This window comes from Hippocampus bargibanti, linkage group LG08, assembly GCF_051943395.1.
Source record: "Hippocampus bargibanti isolate YZ-2025 linkage group LG08, ASM5194339v1, whole genome shotgun sequence".
In the NCBI taxonomy this organism is placed as follows: Eukaryota; Metazoa; Chordata; class Actinopteri; order Syngnathiformes; family Syngnathidae; genus Hippocampus; species Hippocampus bargibanti.
Genome location: NC_142741.1, coordinates 17,611,913 through 17,625,586, shown reverse-complemented (window position 1 = coordinate 17,625,586; position 13,674 = coordinate 17,611,913). Strand labels below are relative to the sequence as shown.

General features: G+C 41.1%; 1 protein-coding gene across 3 annotated transcripts in view; it reads left to right on the top strand.

The window, feature by feature from the left end:
- Positions 1–13,674, top strand: part of dachd (dachshund d) — a 212,087-nt gene that overhangs the window by 156,758 nt on the left and 41,655 nt on the right. For all 3 annotated transcript variants that reach the window (XM_089003288.1, XM_089003286.1, XM_089003287.1), the window contains exon 4: positions 12,676–12,848. In XM_089003288.1, the coding sequence (XP_088859414.1) occupies positions 12,676–12,848 (173 nt within the window). The remainder of the gene's footprint in view (positions 1–12,675; positions 12,849–13,674) is intronic.

The window sequence follows — 13,674 nt, the reverse complement described above, 5'->3', positions numbered from 1 at the left end:
TTACGTGACACGCCATCGGTCGCACCATTGGTCGACTTGGTCACGTGACTTGGTCACGTGTCGTCGTTACGTGACCACCTTCCGCGAACAGACGCCATTTTCATTTTCAGACGGCAGCTCGTGTGTATCAGACGGCAGCTCGAGTGTCTTCAACAATGGCGAAACGAAAGAATTGTGATCTTGGACGAAGCACAGGGCAATCGTGGCTGTTGAGGAGAATCCAACACGGAGCTGATGATGAGGATGAAGAAGAACCGACTGAATGCACACCTATTGCAACACCGACAAAAGCGTTGCAAGGTGATGCGGACATGCGATCTTTCTTTGAATCCGTAGAAAATGCATCCGTTTTTTAAGAAACGTTAAACAAGATGGAAGTGTTTATATAAAAATATAAAAATGGGAAGCAGAAGAAGATTGATGACTTTTTTAAATAGCATACATAATTGACATAATTGCAGTGTTATGTACATGCCCACTGTACTGTATATGAATGCAAGCGTTTTTTGCAACAATGTTGTTTTGTCTGCTGAAGCGTGATGATTTTGAAAATGACTGTACATTCCATACTGTGCATGAAAGGACAACCAACATCACTTTTTTGTTTCTTGACTGACATCAGAAAAAGGTTTTATAGCATCTACAATACCCAAAACACGCAGTATGATAAATGCAAAACACCATTAAAAATGACTTCACGTCACGCCAAGACGTCTTGCATTGCTGGAGAATCCAAACAATGGCTTCAGATTCTGAGAATATACTTTCTTGTCACACATCCATTCATGGATATGATTCAAATACAGAAGAGAAAGAGTAAAGCATACATGTTTGCAATTGATTAAAGATTTACTGTACTGTACTGTATACTGTATCCTATGGAGCCTGGGTGCCCTCTACTGGCCGCTTTCGGATGCATCACGGTTCTCAGACAAAACATGCATACATAATGTACAGTAAGATGTAAGCGTTGCAGTTTCCCTGTTGCAGTGTTACTGTATGTACATGCCCACTACTGTATATGGATGCAATCGTTTTTGCAACAATGTTTAGTTTTCATTCCATACTGTATTAAAGATCCCCCAGTAACGTAACCAGCTTCCGTGTTTATCCTGTCGACGCAAGCATAATAAAAAAAACTAGCGATTGACCGAGACTGTTGATAGCTCACAGCTTTCATTACTACTGGTTGGTCTTATTAACAACAAAACGTAGCCGTTATCACATCCAGATACAAACAAGAGCTGTTGTTACGTCACAGCTGCGCGCCGGCATTCTATTCAGGCACTCTCTCGAACTGTCACGTAACCAGCTTCCGTGTTTATCCTGTCGACGTGAGCACATTAAAAAAGAACTAGCAGCATAGCTTATATACAGTACTGTTGTTTGACATCAATTAAACCATGGATTTAATAGAAGAATTGTGATATCCGAAAAACGTACAAGTGCAATCGTCGCTGTGGAGGACTATCTAACAAGCAAGTCCTTCCTCCTGACGTGCGGCATCAACGTAAGTTATGTAAACGTTGCAGTTTTGGTTCTTCATCCATGTACAGTATTTAATTGGGTTGCATCCAGATATCTTTATTGCTTGCAACAATCACTGTTTTTCATATGATTGTACATGCTGGCGTTCATGGATTCGTGTGAATAGAACTTGAGGATTTAGCATTGGTTGGTTGCATTTTTGAAAGGAAATAGTCATTAAAAAAGTGTAAAGATGTTTTTATTTTATGCACAACTTTATTTTTCCCTTCACGACTGTACAAAAAACATGTTAGATACTCAATCCATGAACCCAATGATAAAATTACATGCCATAACAAAGATCCCCCATTTACGTATTTCCCACCTCTTTAATGCAGTTCGGCGCAGGATCGGATATATCGATAGTCCGGTTATATCAACATTTTTTCCGACTCCCGAGAATATCGATATAACGAGACTATATATATATATATATATATATATATATATATATATATATATATATATATATATATATATATATATATATATATATATATATATGTGTGTGTGTGTGTGTGTGTGTGTGTGTGTGTGTGTGTGTAGTGTGCCTCAATGTACTGTGTTCGCTCGATATACTACGACAAAATATTCTTCTGCCACGGGGTATACTTGTTCACTGAGCATCATTCATAATCTCAAACACCTTGGATCTTAGGTACGTTATACGCCAACGATCCTGTGTTCTTCTTATTTTTATTTTAACAATATATTTATTGATGTGAGTGGGCTGTTTGTTGGGTGGTCAGCATATCGATTTAACAGTGCAGAGGTACTGGGTTCAATTCTGGCTATAACCTCCCTATGTGGAGTTTGCACATTCTCCCCGAGCCTGTGTGGATTTTCCATGGGTACTCTTGTTTCCTTCCACATTCCAAAATCATGCACGATAGGCTGACTGAACACTTCAAAATGTCCATAGGTGTTAGCGTGAGGGCGGATGCTCATTTTTCTCTGTGTGCCCTGTGATCCGCTGGAAACCGGTTCAGGGGGACCCCTGCCTACACCCAAAGACAGCAAGGATAGGCTACAGCACACCCCGCGACCCTAGTGGGCATAAAGCGGGTCAGAAGGTGTATGAATGAATTAATGTATTCCTTTTTTTTATTAAAAAAAACATTGTTGTTGCATTTGTTGGATGATAACTGGATTTAGTATCCCATACAGTGATTAACAAATGTATTATTTGTGATATGAAGTAGAGGGTTAATCCCATCCAGCTTCTTTACGTGCTTTATCAGAATCAGAATCAGAAAGCCTTTAATAGTCCCACGATGGGGAAATTTATTTCTGACTTTTTTAATTGCAATGATTCTGCCATTTTAACTGATTCATTTTTAATCCAACCTTTTTCTTTTCTTTTGCACAAATGTGAACAGAAATCCTGTTCTGTCATAAAAACAACAAAAACACAAAACAAATTTGTAGGTGCTATGAGCATTGACTGCCGGCAGTTTGTTTTGATTGTATTGGAACTAAAAAAATAAAAAACAACACTCGACATTGTAAATTGCTCTTATTAAAAATGTGCTTTGCACACAATCACCACGTGAAACCCAAACCACCATCCACCCCCAAGTGTCCATTTTCCCGACTGTTTGCTATGACAGCGGAGTGGGCCGTGATTGATAACGTTGGTCGATATATTTCATTTGGGGAGCCTTAGTCAAATGACAACGGCTTGTCATTCACTGAAAGCAATCTTTTTAAAAGGGGGGAGCCTTTGCTAAGTATCAGATGAAAATGATTCCTCTGTCTGCTTGGGTGTCACTGTCTGCTGGAGCTTTATTGATTGGCCTTGAATATATTGCAGCCACTGCAGTAACAGCAGCTGCTAATTTCTCCACTCTGCTAACACTCTCCACTCCTGTCCATGGCACTCAACACACCTTTGTCACTTATCACTGGCTCTTTTTTGCTGCTGATGCAGCAAATTTATCAGGATTGACGTGACCCAAATATCAAAAAAAGGCCCACATTAGAGGAGCCGTTCCTCCCGGGAACCAGTTTCACTGTCCGATAGTGAAGACACTATCCAGAGCCGCCATTGTCTCCTGTGCTCTCTGTTATCTAGTGCTGGGATGTTGGCATTGCCTGGTAAAGGTCATTTATTGTAATGAGATTTGCCACATGCAAGCATATGGCATGATTATGGAGGCCTGTTCGTTAACATTTGGAGCAAAGTGCCAGACAAGACAATTCAAGAGTGCCTCAAGGCAGACAAAATGTGTTTTGCATGTTTTTTTGTATTTTCCTGTCTGTTTTTGTTTTTTTCCCTCCCAGAAAATCAATGAACAGTAATATGAGACAGAATTCAAAGAATTACAAATATAAAATTTACTTTCACACTTTTTATTTTCCTTTCGGCTTTCCCTTAAGGGGTCGTCACAGCGAATCAATGTCCTCCATCTAACCCTGTTTTGTTCATCCTCTTCTCTCACACCAGCTACCTTCATGTCCTCTGACAACATCCATAAACTCCTCTTAAGCCTTCCTTTCTGTCTCCTTGCTCGCAGTTCAAGGCTCAGCATCCTTCTCCCAATACATTCATTCTCCCCTCTGAACATGTCCAAACCATCGAATCTACTTTCTACTTTATACTGTTCTACTTTCATACTGAACAGTAGAAATAAACAAACGATGAGAAACCACTTTGAATTAAGGAAAGGCATGACGCGATTTGTGAAAATTGGCTGTCACACAATGGAAACCTGTCTTCAAACAGTACATTTGTATTCTTGATCATTATTCTCTGCACTATTTTTCATACATGGAAATGCATATTATATCAGTTAGCATTATGCATAGTGCACCCCCGCAAAAATCCATAGTTTCATTCCTTTCATAACTTTGCTGCTGTGAAATGTAAATCTCTCCACTGCGAGACTAATAAAGGCATATCCAATATATATTAAATATTACAAAGACAACTCCCCTGCCCGGTTTTAAGGATATATGACCGCTACACATCCTAAATATTTTAGATATTTTCTACCATCCATTTCCAATTTTCATGTTCAGGTTACAGGACGGCTGTAGCCAAATAAAAAGCAGATTTTCCCCCAAGACTGGTCGTCAATCAGTCACAGGACATACATGTATTCGATACTGCAACAACAGACAACTATTCATTCTCATGTACAGTCCCTCAGTGAGTGAACATGCATTGCCTGCATTGATTTGCGGCTTGTAAACCATTTGCACCCTCAGTTAGATTAACATTTTCACCGAAAAATAGAGGACGGTCAATAAATGTCCGTTAACATTTGCAGCAAAGAGCAGACAGCTCAAATGTGTGGCTTGCGCTAGAAGGCCAAAACGTGTTTTGCATTTTCTACTCAAAAAATAGGAATTACTTTTTTCCCCTTCTGTCGCTTGCATGATGGATCTTTCCATATCCTCTTTAAGAATGGATGCGATTAGAGCGCCGGATTTTAAATGATCCCATAAAAGTTAGCCCGTTACACTTAGAGGTCAAACACCTCTGCCAGGCTGATAATTTTGACCACGTTACCATCCGCCGCCTTGCTGAGAAAAGCAATTATTCTACAGCTTGTCAAATCTAAGATATTTTCTTTCTTATTGCGACTTTGCTAACAACAGGCTGCATATGATCATACTTAAAATAGGTCATAGCTCATTCAATCTTAAACACTTTCTGCACCCTCTTTGTTGCATGAAACAGTTATAGATGAAAAAGAAGAGGATCAAAGCATCTTTTTCACCAGCGGATCAGAGACATCATGGTGGAATGTGCATGTTTGCTCAAAACTAAATGTTGAAAGCAAACACTAAGCTGTAGCATCCATTGACGAAGAGATGTTCTAACATTTCCTGCCCCACGTAAATCCGCTTCAATTCCAAGCCGCGACAGTTTCACATTCGCATCGGCGCGTTGGGCTGACGCTCCTTTCTTCTCATTGCGAGGTGATGTACGTTTTAACACTGTCTTTTTTACTTTTAGGCTACATTGGTTCCATGTTATGAAAATGAAAATGAACAAAATCAGTAAATGTAAAATTTAAAATCCACGTTTGTTCATGAAATAAATGCTTTTAAGAAAACATCTTACTCCATCTAAGATTAAAAGTCACAATAAGTATAGCGAAAATAGTATTTTTCCCTTCTTTCTAAATGAATATTGTTCATTATTAGATATTGCTTTTAAGGTTCATTTGAAATATATTATTTTTGGATTTGTATATGTTCTTCTTAAAACAGCAAGGCCAAACATTGGTGGTTCACTTTTTACAAAGCACCTGGTGACTTACAAATTACATTTTTTCAATTTTGTTAATTACAAAAATCACAAACTTGCTCCAAAAATGAATTAAAACCAATTAAACTAAAAAGGATAAACACAATTTAATAAATAGGTACTGCTCTGGCAAAGGTTTGCACTGCAATTGCAGAAATAACATCGCTGGAAAAGCTTGAAATGTCCTGAGCATTTCAGCAGGACATTTTATTCACTGTCATTCAGCTTGTTGACGCACCTCAGCTTGATTTGTCTCCATCTGGCTTGTGGAATGTAAAGCATAGCTTTTGCATGTCTCATGTTTGGTTGGCTCCGTGTGGACCTATCGTGCGTTATTATCTGCGGTTTCATGTTTATGCTGTCTTGGCGGCATCCGTTCTCTGACGCGTATTGTGTGGTGTGTGTGTGTGTGTGTGTGTGTGTGTGTGTGTGTGTGTGTGTGTGTGTGTGTGTGTGTGTGTGCGTGCGTGCGTGCGTGCGTGCGTGCGTGCGTGCGTGCGTGCGTGCGTGCGTGCGTGCGTGCGTGCGTGCGTGTGTGTGTGTGTGTGGACATATTTAACAAAGGCAACATGTTTGCTTTATGATCAACATTGAGTGCGTCAACACAAAAGGTTTTCTTCCGCCGTGCGCTCAATGACACTACTGGGCTGTGGGTGGCAACATCAAAGCCAGATACCTTCCTCCCACGTTAATGAGAACCAGGATTCGCCTGCCTGGACTCGACCCGCCATCTGCATGTGTGCGTCTGTGCTTAATGTAACCGTTGTAAGTGGTAGCATAACTCCAGACAGCACAACACGTTTATGGAGGTTCTCCACGTTTGAAGTCGTATCCGCCAGGCTCCAAAAACAATGGCTTCGGTAATTTTTTTTCAGCGTTGTGAAATAATCTTATAAAGATGAAGAGCTGATTAGTGTAACAGACCGCCAAATGTCTCGCTATTCATGTCCTCATAGTGTTCACCAAATGCTTGATATGACCACAACAAAGGCTGGTCATACCTCACCTTTGTTGCCGGAATACAACATGGGGGCATTTTATAAGCTGACACTTAAATGAGGACTGCATTGTTTACACCCTTCAAGAGAGAGTGTGAAGGAACTTCTGGGAAATTTGCTCGCTATCATGTCGTAACTTGGGGATCTGTGCGATATCTCATAGTTTTGCAGGAAATCGCAAAGCACTATGTGGAATGTTGTTTTTTGTGTACATTTGGTTATGATTTCAAAGCCTTTTTAATGCAGTCATTAGTGCATCATGGACTAATGTTCAAATTCAACTATTTTCCAGAAAATTGCAGTTTATTATGATAGATATACATGTAATAACATTTTCAATCGTTTCAATTAAGTGTTTTCGATCTGCAGTTGACTCAGAAATTCGCTAAGTATCTGTTTATTTTTATATATATTTTATTTTTTGCTTCATGCATTCCAATGACATACAGTAAAGTCTCGTTATATCGATATTCTCGGGAGTCCGAAAAAAATATCGATTTAACCGGACTATCGATATATCCGATCCTGCGCGCATGTAATTTTCTCCTTGCGTTCATAGAAATAGTATCGTAATAAGCGGTACTATCGATATAACCGATATCGATATAACAAGACTTGGAGCTGAGCCAAAAGGCGAAACTCTCAATTTACCGTTTGATCTACGTCCCAACCCACATCTATGGTCACGAGCTATGGGTCGTGACTCAAAGAACGAGATTCCGGATACAAGCGGCCGATGAGCTTTATCCGTAGGGTGTCCGGCCTCTCCCTTAGAGATAAATTGAGAAGCTTGGTCATCCACATAGAGAAGAGCCAGATGAAGTGGCTCGGGCATCTGATTAGGATGCCTCCTGGACGCCTCCCTGGTGAGGTGTTCCAGGCATGCCCAAGTGGCAGAAGACCCCGGGGACGACCCAGGACACGCTGAGAGACTATGTCACTCAGCTGGCCTGGGAATGCCTCGGGAGCTGGAAAAAGTGGCTGACGAGAGGGAGGTCTGGGCTTCCCTACAGAAACTGTTGCCCGTGCGACCTGAGATTGGATAAGCAGCAGATAATGGATGGATGGAACAATAAAATAAAAGATTGCTGAAGACGTCTCATCCCATCTATGCAAGAATAGAACTTTGCTGCACTCAATTAAAGGCAGACTGAAATTGAATTGCGTATTGAGCGGTGACTCACTCCATTTACTCCACTGTATCAGAGGGACGGAAGAAGCGTCTCAACACCAAACAACCCAAAAGGCTTAGCGGTCAAACTTGTCAGCCCTTTTGTCTCGTCCAATTGAAATCAAACTCAAAGGATAACTGCCACAGATGTTTGTCTCGGATGCAGTGTTCTGACGCTCCAAACAAAGACAGATAGGCTTTAAACAAGGCATTTAATTAGCGCCAGATCCCAAGCTCTGCCGGCGCCAACCAATTAGACATTCCTCAGGCGTGTGCAGGTCCTATTTCACAGATCCTCTCCGGCGCTGTCTCTTACAGTACATCTCTTGCCGTCCAGTTAAGAGAAGGTAAATAGCCCAAGACAGACAGCTTCATTAGACAGCATCTGAAAAGCATCGGGGCAGATTGTCGCTTAAATATTGCACCGTTACTGTGGGCTCAGCCGGCGACCTCTGATCAATTACAGCTGACATTATTGTTTGTCGTGAACCTTTTTCCCACCCTCCTTTTATTCCTCGGTAAACGAGATCCGGCTTCAGCTTTAGCTGGAAATGTAATCTCCTCCGTCGCTCTTTGTGCTTCCTGGGTTCCACAAACAATAAATCATTCCATTGAAGAGATAATAAAGTGCCAAGTAGGATCTAGTTTAATTTTTGTCAAGGGAAATCTCCCAGCAGCAAAGTTAAAAGCGTAAGTGGTTTTCGCTTTCTTCCTTCTCAGATATATATATATATATATTTTTTTTTTTTTCGCAGAAAAGGATACTTCCTGTTTAGATTAAGACTGATGGTGGCAGATATCATTCCCGTCCACCATATAGACAACAGCTCTATTCAATCATTTTAAAATGTTCTTTCTGCAGTTTGCATAAAAAATGCAATTTGAGTTTGCCATAACAAGCCCTTTGCAGTAATTGCACTCTCACTTAGGGCTGTTTTAATTCACTGTGTTCGTCCCCGCCGATTCCGATCTTTGCTTAGCCAGGCGTGAGTATAATAGCTGAGCTGTTTATGTCAGTATTAAGTGATTTGTTGTTTTAATGATGGAACATCGGCGTTCACCTTTGCGGCTCCCTGAGGCTCACTTTCGAAAAATGATTCCAAACGCTTTGTTTGCGAAGAGTGGGTTTCCGCTTCTTCATCACTTCTCAACTTCTGTGTTGAAAGTTGCAATAACAAAAGTATCTTTGATTTTGCGATGACTTTACGGTTAAAGTTGCTGTGTATACTTTTTTTTGACCCAAAACACTACTAGAAGAGATTACACCATGCTGATCAGCTTCTATCACATATTGCTAGACTTTTTGGGGGATTGCATGCTTTATATTTTGTGTCAGCTAGCAAGTTTCGCACATTTTACCACTTGCTAGCGACTGAAAATCACATGTCCTCAGCGGCCAGAGATTTGATTTTTCACAGCTCCACTTGGCCTGCTATAATGCTGGTCTTTTGTCTGTGTTGATGTTGCGGGTCTACCTGGCTAAATACAGTATGCTGCATTTGTCAATTGTGCACAAATTCCACCTTTCCATGTTTGAAAAATAAACTATTTCCTTTGACAATATGGCTGTGAAATAGGTATGAAGATAAAATGGATAAAATGCTTAAATGGTACACTGTTGAGCCTGAAGGACGAGTGGTGCGAGTTCTCTGTAAATTTGGAAGGGGAGGACTCGATTGGCCCTGAGCGTTATGCATCCTACCTGAGAGGCCCCTAAGGAACCTTGAATGGGTCGTCAAAACCCCTCTTCATGATGTCCTACATTAAGTAGCAGCCCAATCAAACACTTTTTTCGAGGGGTGAAGGGGAGCTGCTTTAAATGAGCTTTGCTTAGCTGTAATTGATTCAGTCCAAACACTGATACAATGTGCTTGCTTTCATCCTTTATATTGTTTGTGAATACTCTCCACCGAAGCATCTTTCTTATGGAAATCAATGCTTCCTTCTGGAAAAGGAGCCCTTTCATTTCCAACCAGTGTCCTTCGCTTTCGAGTTTTCGCCATGTAGATTTCCTTGCCCTTTAGCGACTAATGTTTTGTCCATTGTTTTCCTGCAGATCAGCTTTTTTTGTTTGGTTTTCTTTTTTTTACCTTGAAATGATCTGCCAAGTGAAAGAAAAACAGAAAGGGGAGATATGGGGGCTCAATCAGTATCTGAATGCCTACGAGGTTGTCTTTAAAGCGAGCGGCACAGGAATGAGACCAAACTGTTCACAGTCACGTTTGATCTTCACATGTTTAAAGTCCCCATCAAGGCGAGTGGGGATGGACGATAGAAAAGGGCGGGGTGCTGGAGGGGTGCGCAGACACCGAACTGTGACCTTCTAAAAGTTGCCCTGTTTTTATGAAAGAAGCACGGATCACTGATAACTCCGAACCCCCGTGGTGTCTTCATTATTCCACTCTCGTTGCCATTTAATAGTCTTAAATTTCCCCCAATTAGGCGTCCATCCGCAGACTGCAATTGAATAATTTAAGATAGTCAGATGTCGAAACAGAATAATGTATGCATACATAAACACACACACACACACACACACACACACACACACACACACCAGAGGCCAGGAAGCTTGAGGGTTCTGCGCAGTATCCGTGCTGTTCCCAGCACTGCGCTTTTCTGGACCGAGATATCCGATGTTGTTCCCGGGATCTGTTGCAACCACTCGTCGAGTTTGGGGGTCACTGCCCCAAGTGCTCCGACCACCACAGGCACGACTGTCACCTTTACCTTCCAGGCTCTCTCCAGCTCCTCTCTGAGCCCTTGGTATTTCTCGATTTTCTCATGTTCCTTCTTTCTGATGTTCCCATCACTCGAGACCGCTACATCCACGACAACGGCTTTCCTTTCCCCTTTATCTATGACCACGATATCTGGTTGGTTGGCCATTACCATCTTGTCAGTCTGTATCTGGAAGTCCCACAGGATTTTTGCTCGGTCATTCTCCACCACCTTGGGGGGTGTTTACCATTTTGACCTTGGGGTTTCCAGTCCATACTCCGCACAGATGTTTCGGTAGACTATGCCTGCCACCTGGTTATGGCGCTCCATGTAGGCTTTCCCTGCTAGCATCTTACACCCTGCAGTTACGTGTTGGATTGTCTCAGGTGCCTCTTTGCACAACCTACACCTTGGGTCTTGTCTGGTGTGGTATATCCCTGCCTCTATGGCTCTGGTGTTCAGGGCCTGCTCTTGGGCAGCCAGGATGAGTGCCTCTGTGCTGTCCTTTAGGCCAGCCCTCTCTAGCCACTGATAGGACTTCTTGAGATCAGCCACTTCTGCTATGGTTCGGTGGTACATCCCGTGTAGGGGCTTTTCCTCCCATGATTGTCCCTCTTCCAGCACCTCATTCTCTGTTCCCCATTGACTGAGACATTCTCTGAGTACATCATCCGTTGGAGCCTTCTCTTTGATGTATTCATGGAGCTTGGATGTTTCATCCTGGACAGTGGCTCTCACACTCACTAGTCCCCGGCCTCCTTCCTTACGGCTTGTGTACAGTCTCAGGGTGCTGGACTTGGGATGGAACCCTCCGTGCATGGTGAGGAGTTTTCGGGTCTTTACATCCGTGGTCTGAATCTCTTCCTTTGGCCACCTTATTATTCCTGCAGGGTATCTGATCACTGGCAGGGCATAGCTGTTTATTGCCCGGGTCTTGTTCTTGCCATTGAGCTGGCTTCTGAGGACTTGCCTCACCCGCTGGAGGTATTTGGTCGTAGCCGCTTTCCTTGTTGCTAATTCGAGGTTGCCATTGGCCTGTGGTATACCGAGGTACTTGTAGCTGTTATATATATATATATATGCGTATCATCATATATATATATATATATATATATATATATATATATATATATATATATATATATATATATATATATATATATATATATATATATATATATATATATACAGTAAAGTCTCGTTATATCGATATCAGTTATATCGATAGTACCGCTTATTACGATACTATTTCTATGAACGCAAGGAAAAAATTACATGCGCGCAGGATCAGATATATCGATAGTCCGGTTATATCGATATTTTTTCGGACTCCCGAGAATATATCGATATAACGAGACTTTAGTATATATATATATATATATATATATAAGGAGTAAATATACTACATACTTGGCAATAAAGATGATTCTGATTCTGATATGTGATGTTCTCGCTAATTGGAATCTATCCGTTGACTACCACCGTCAACTACATTTATATAAAATGAGTTAATATGAACATATGAAAAGGAGTAAATTCCTTGATTATACCCATTGATAGGCTGATATAATTAACTTTCGATTGCATTTGTCATTAGTGTGCTTAACTCGGCTTTCAAGATTGCCTTTGTTTTTCATTGTGATCATTTCCATAATGTTCACTTTTTTTTTTCTGTGGAGAATAATAGATTCCGTTTTATTACAGTGTAAACTATGGTTGTGTGGATAGTTTTGATCTGCCCAGTCATTGCCCCCCCCCCAGTTTTCTCAATTATTATTGCATGGCTTCTCTCTTATTAACGGCCAGAAAAACATTGAAGACCGTTATATTAACACAACGAATTACTCAATTGCTCCATCTTAAGTGTTATTGTACTTTTTAAGGGGTATTTGATGGGTGTGAATTGCAGTGTTGGATAATAACCTTCGGCAACGTTTGCCCCTTTCGGTGATGATACGCATTGTTGGTTAACCAATGACCTCCTCTTTACGTTGTCTCAGGCCTGGAACTGCCTTTTATGATGATGCCTCACCCGCTGATCCCCGTCAGTCTGCCTCCAGCTTCAGTCACTATGGCCATGAGCCAGATGAACCATCTAAGCACCATCGCCAACATGGCCGCTGCGGCACAGGGCCAGAGCCTCCCGTCGAGAATGGTCACCTCTGTCATTAAGGTAAATTTTTATTCAGTTATTTTTGATGAACACGTAAAAATGTTTCTCTTACATGATCTGAAATTGACATCCAAAATGACTGTCCAGATTTAAAGCCTGATGTGTACGTATTCATTCATTCACTGCTGTGATGTTCTCGCTAATTGGAATCTATCCGTTGTCTGCCACCGTCAACTACATGTACAGCGATTAGCGTCTCAAACAGCTGGTCTGTGAAACGCATGTTTGCAAAGCACTGCAGTAACTAACTATGTAGGTGTTGACATTTTATCACTTTGGGTCAGAGATCAATACTGGCACTGCTTTTCAGTGAAGGTAAGGATTTGCTGAAGAGAATTTTCGGCTTGTAAAATCCATTGAGTGAGAAAGAAATGCCAGCATGTGAGAAACTGAACACAAGTTTTGGCACATCATAGTCAAATAGACGATGTATAATTATGCAGTAGTGCATTCTTAATCTTGTTTTTGTGGTTTCATAGTAAACCATTACACCAAAACAAAATATAGTTTTTCTTGTGAAAGCATGATGTTTTGCGGGTCTCAAATGACCAGACCAAGAGTTCTACTGTAAGTGGCTAGTAGTATGACGAACTGATGCTTAAAAAAATGAATAAATAAAAATAAAAAATGAACTATATTTCGGGAATTTTCGCCATTTCGTTGTAAGGAATAGCTAACAATTATTGAAAGTTACACTTTTTTTACACTGCATTCTGTTCTGCATCCTGGTTGACTCAGGGCCTGTTGACTTATTTCAACACTCCACACCCCATCACTGTACAGCTTGCAAAACCCGAAATATCACATATTCTATTCAGTAATTCTA